This window comes from Sapajus apella, unplaced genomic scaffold (genome assembly GCF_009761245.1).
Source record: "Sapajus apella isolate SASKATOON/1434 unplaced genomic scaffold, GSC_monkey_1.0 scaffold4852, whole genome shotgun sequence".
NCBI lineage: Eukaryota > Metazoa > Chordata > Mammalia > Primates > Cebidae > Sapajus > Sapajus apella.
Window position 1 is genome coordinate 1 of NW_022441776.1, and position 5,121 is coordinate 5,121.

The 5,121-nt window shown below is 49.4% G+C and overlaps 1 protein-coding gene across 2 annotated transcripts; it reads left to right on the forward strand.

The window, feature by feature from the left end:
- The first annotated feature begins 6 nt into the window (after nt 1-6).
- LOC116547810 (patr class I histocompatibility antigen, A-2 alpha chain-like) lies at nt 7-2,391 on the forward strand. 2 transcript variants are annotated; one of them, XM_032273619.1, is made up of 5 exons: nt 7-24; nt 615-890; nt 1,010-1,126; nt 1,573-1,605; nt 1,747-2,391. In XM_032273619.1, exons 2-5 carry the CDS (start codon nt 632-634, stop codon nt 1,926-1,928), a joined length of 591 nt encoding a protein of 196 aa, XP_032129510.1. In that variant the 5' UTR covers nt 7-24; nt 615-631; the 3' UTR covers nt 1,929-2,391. The 2 variants fall into 2 exon arrangements, with proteins under 2 accessions (XP_032129510.1, XP_032129511.1); XM_032273620.1 differs by lacking the exon at nt 7-24 and having other exon boundaries at nt 1,747-1,797; nt 1,964-2,391.
- Nucleotides 2,392-5,121: the final 2,730 nt, after the last annotated feature.

Consider the following 5,121-nt stretch of genomic DNA (forward strand, 5'->3'; position numbering starts at 1 on the left):
GGAAGGAGACACTGGAGCGCGCGGGTACCAGGGGCAACGGGGCGCCTCCCTGATCTCCTATAGACCTCCCAGGCTGGCCTCGCACAAGTAGGGGAGGAAAATGGGACCAACACTCGAATATCGCCCTCCCTCTGGTCCTCAGGAATCCTCCTGGGTTTCCAGATCCTGTGCCAGAGAATGACTCTGAGGGACTGCCCTGCTCTCTGATACAATCAAAGGATGAAGTCTCTGAGGGAGTGGAGGTGAAGACAATCCCTGGAATACTGATCAGGGTTCCCTTTGACCCCACAGCAGCCTTGGGTACCAAGCCATTTCCTCTCGGGCCTGGTTCTCTGCTTCACAGTCATGTGTGTGGGGGTCGGACTCCAGGTCCTCTGAGTCCCTTGGCCTCTACTCAGGACAGGACCAGCAGTCCCTCCTACTCTGCTCAGAGACTAGAACTTTCCAAGGAACAGGACATTATCCCAGGTGCCTGGGTCCAGGCTGGTGTCTAGGTTCTGTGCTCCCTTCCCCACCCCAGGTGTCCTGTACCTTCTCAGGATGGTCACATGGGTGCTGCAGCAGTGTCCCATGAGAGGTGCAAGATGTCTGAATTTCCTCACTCTTCCCTTCAGAGCCCCCCAAGACACACATGACCCACCACCCCATCTCTGATCATGAGGCCACCCTGAGGTGCTGGGCCCTCGGCTTCTACCCTGCAGAGATCACACTGACCTGGCAGCAGGATAGGGAGGACCAGGCCCAAGACATGGAGCTCATAGAGACCAGGCCCGCAAGGGATGGAAACTTCCAGAAGTGGGTGGCTGTGGTGGTGCCTTCTGAAGAGGAGCAGAGATACACATGCCATGGGCAGCATGAGGGGCTGCCTGAGCCCCTCACCCTGAGATGGGGTAAGGAGGGGATGGGGTGTCATGTCTCTTAGGGAAAGCCGGAGTCCCTCTGCATCCCTTCAGCAGGGTCAGGGCTGGGGCCTGGGATCAGGGTCCCTCACCTTCCCCTCCTTTCCCAGAGCCGCCCTCCCAGCCCACCATCCCCATCGTGGGCATCGTTGCTGGCCTGGCTGTCCTTGGAGCTGTAGTCACTGGAGCTGTGGTCGCTGCTGTGATGTGGAGGAAGAAGAGCTCAGGTGAGGAAGGGGTTAGGAGTGGTGTCTGAGATTGCTTGTCCCACTGAGTGTTCCAAGCCCCAGGTAGAAGTGTGCCCTGCCTGGTTACTGGGAAGCATCATCCACACTCATGAGCTTATCCAGCCTGGGCCCTGTGTGCCAACACTTACTCTTGTGTAAAACACCTGTGACAATGAAGGACAGATGTATCACCTTGATGACTGTGGTGATGGGGACCTGATCCCAGCAGTCACAGGTCACAGGGGAACGTCCCTGCTGAGGACAGTCCTTAGGAAGGCAGTTGGTCCAGGACCCACAGCTGCTTTGCTTGTTTTTCCTGATCCTGCCCTGGGTCTGCAGTCACACATTTCTGGAAACTTCTCTGGGGTCCAAGACTAGGAGGTTCCTCTACGACCTCATGGCCCCGCCACCATTCTGGGCTCTCACACAATATTTTCTTCCCATAGATAGAAAAGGAGGGAGCTACTCTCAGGCTGCAAGTAAGTATGAAGGAGGCTGATCCCTGAGATCATTGGGATATTGTTGTCTGGAGCCCATGGGGGAACCCACCCAGCCGCAATTCCTCCTGTAGCTGCATCTCCTGTGAGTTCTGACCAGGTCCTGCTTTTGTTCTATCCCAGGCAATGACAGTGCCCAGGGCTCTGATGTGTCTCTCACATCACCTTGTAAACGTGAGACACTGAGGACCCTGATGTGTGTGGGTGTTGGGGAGAACAGTGTACACAGCTGTGCTATGGGGTTTGTTGGAGTGGGATGTATTGAGCATGTGATGGGCTCTTTAAAGTGTCACCCCTCACTGTGACTGATACGAATTTGTTCATGAATATTTTTCTATAGTGTGAGACAGCTGCCTTGTGTGGAACTGAGAGACAAATTTTGTTCACACCTTCCCTTTGTGACTTCAAGAACCCTGACTTCTCTTTCTGAAAAGGCATCTGAATGTGTCTGTGTCTCTATAGACATAATGTGAGGAGGTGGGGAGACAACCCAGCCCCGTGTCCACCATGACCCCCTTCCCCACGCTGACCTGTATTCCTTCCCCATCACCTTTCCTGTTCCAGAGACCTGGGGCTGAGATGTCTCCATCTCTGTCTCAACTTCATGGTGCACTGAGCAGTAACTTCTTACTTTCCTATTAACATTAGAATCTGAGTATAGTTTACTTTTTCAAATTATTCCATGAGAGGTTGATGGGTTAATTAAAGGAGAAGATTCCTGAAATTTGAGACACAAAATAAATGGAAGACCCAAGAACCTTCGACAGTACACGTGTTTTTTGTGCTGATTTGTTGCAGGAGTGGAGTAGATGGGGCTGTGTCCAGTAGGTGTGCAGGCCACTGTGGGCTTTATGTGGTCACTGCTTGACTAGGTCATCTTTGCTGCTCCATTGTCCTTGATCCTTCAAAAGAACCTTGTCTTACCATGACCTGTGATCACAGGGACTTGGAAGTCACCTAGTGTGGTTCCTACACATAGACACCGTTGTGGTATGAAGAGACACATTTTCAGACCCCCGTACCTCTTGCCCTCCTTCCATGTCTCTTTCCCGGATTGTATTTTCCAAATTTCCCCAACCTTCTTAAAGAAAGCAGATTTGGAAACTTGCAGTGAAGAGGGGTCCCATGGATTTTCACCGTAGGTAACTTTCTGTTGGAACTCCTTCTGCTCTCTCTCCTACTCTTCTTCCTGCCTGAGTTGTAGTAATCCTAGTGCTGCCTCCAATCCAAACTCACGGATTTATAAAGCTGAGTCTAACTTAGATTCATATGTGGTTGAAAAATTGGACCCATAAGCCCAGGGTTATCTTTCCTGAAGAGTAAAATATGGTTGTGTGCTGCAGCGTGCAGGAGGGTTGGTGTGGGAGGAGGGAGGGAGGCAGGGAGGGCATACACGCATCCCTGGTTAGAAAAGCTCTGGCAGCACTGATGTCAGTGTGAGATGATGTTGTTCTGTAGCTGCCACAAAACAGCATTTGACCTGAGGCTACATTAATAAAGATATTGCCTTTAGAATGGGGAGGTGCCCTACAGTGATAATTCATTCAACTGACATTTGTTGTCTGTTAGCTATATGACTGTTTTCGCATTTAGAAAACATCATTAAAGATAAAACAGAAAAAATGTCAGACTTCCAGTGTATATGTTCTAGATGCAAGCTTGTCCAAGCTGCAGCTCACAGGCTGCATGTGGCCCAGGACAGCTTCGAATGTGAAGTCGATTTTGCTTATCTGTGGTGGCAGATATCATAAAAATTATGCGTGTACTTTTTTCTTTTTTTGATTATTTTCTGCTCATCAGCTATCATTAGTGTCTTTTATGTGTGCCTCAAGACAATTCTTCTTCTTCCCACGTGGTTCAGGGAAGCCAAAAGACTGCACACCTCTGTAGGCAGATGATAGATACAGTATAAGCAGAGTAAGGGCAGAAAATGCTTGAGTTAGAAGGTGGCAAGTGCTGTGGGGCAGGGGATCCAGAGTGTGGGCTGTGGGGACAGGGGGGTGGCTGCTGTGCTGGGTGGTCAGCATGGGCCTCGTGGCAAATGTGACCTTTGAGTGAAGATTTGAGGGATGTGAGGAGCTGTCCACAAGGATGACTGGGAAAGCTCTTTTCAGGCAGGAACCTTCAGTGCAGATGCACTAGGGCAGGAAAGTGTCTGTGTTCCTGGAAGGAGGAAGAGGTGAGAAGGGCTGGACAGAGAAAAACTGAAATGAGGTCAGAGGTGTGGTCAGAGCAGGGAGGCCTGGTGGGTGTGGGAAGGGTTTTGACCTTTGCTCTGAATGGCATGGTGAGTTAGAGGACAGTTTTGAAAAGTGGGACATGGTGGGACTTATCCTTTGAAAGCTTCTCTCTGGCTGCTGTGCTGAGAACACAATTGAGAGGTGGGGGACAAGTGAGGCAGTAGGGAAATGCTGGGGAAGGAGAGCAGTATTCCAGGATGGAGACGCTGGTTACCTTGACTGGGGTGTGAGCAGGGGAAATGGTGGGAAGTGATGGGATTCCGGATGAATTTGAAGATGGACTTCACAGCACTTGCTAATGGATTGCATCTGTGGTGTGAGAAAGAAGAATCAAGGACAGCCACAGTGTTGGACTGAGTGAGTAGAAGGGTGGAGCTGCTGTCCGTGGAGACGGGGAGACTCTGGCAGGAGCATACGGAGGAGAGGGCATCGCGGGCATTCAGTGGAGGAGACATCTACGAGGAGTGCAGGTGAGGGGCCCGGATTCCTCTGCAGCTACAGCTTCACCACCCAGTTACTCTCCTGCTTCCACCCCCTGTGTCTCAGAGCCAGAGCACTGATTCTCCCCTGGGCTGTCTGCACAGGTAGGTGGAAGTCAGGGAAGTTATGGTCTGCTGTCGGTTATAATAAGTCATGGATTATTGCGCTTTCTCAGAAAATTAAAGTAATGATAAATGAATTTGTAGCTAGAACACATTCAGAAGACTACAATAATGCAAAGTGTTTTATTCATCTAAAGACTGCAATGGAAGAAAAATTGTTGAACAAAAAAGAGACAATATTAGAAGACAGCAAATGATAATGTACAGACTTAAGCCCAATGAGGTCAACAATGACATTAAACATAAGGGACTCACACGCTCCAATGACAAGACAAATAGTGCAGAGGGGGAAAATAAGTCAATATATAAATAACTGTTGGCTGTTTACAAAAGCCATAATTTCAGTAGGAGATACAAAAACTGAAAGGAAAAGGGTAGAAAACAAATACCAGACAAACAATTATGAAAACCACACGGATATGCCATTTGGAAAAATTAGATGATGTGAATCTCCTGAGACATGGAGTACAGGTAGACAGCTTCCCATGTCTTTTGACTTTTTTAAGAAACAGGGTGTATTGCCCAGACTGAAATACCTCAGTGTAACCTCAAAATTCTGGGCTGAAGCAATTCTCCTGCCTCAGCCTTACACATAGCTAGGACTACAGGCATGTGCCAATACACCTGGCTAGAACGTCTCATTTTCTCATTTGATC

What these genes read in the sequence shown, in the direction of transcription:
- LOC116547810 (XM_032273619.1), top strand. Translation starts at nt 632, where the DNA reads ATGACCCACCACCCCATCTCTGATCATGAGGCCACCCTGAGGTGCTGG. An exon ending in GTGGAGGAAGAAGAGCTCAG is followed by an intron (nt 1,127 to 1,572) that starts GTGAGGAAGGGG and finishes TTCTTCCCATAG; the next exon opens with ATAGAAAAGGAGGGAGCTAC. An exon ending in GAGCTACTCTCAGGCTGCAA is followed by an intron (nt 1,606 to 1,746) that starts GTAAGTATGAAG and finishes GTTCTATCCCAG; the next exon opens with GCAATGACAGTGCCCAGGGC.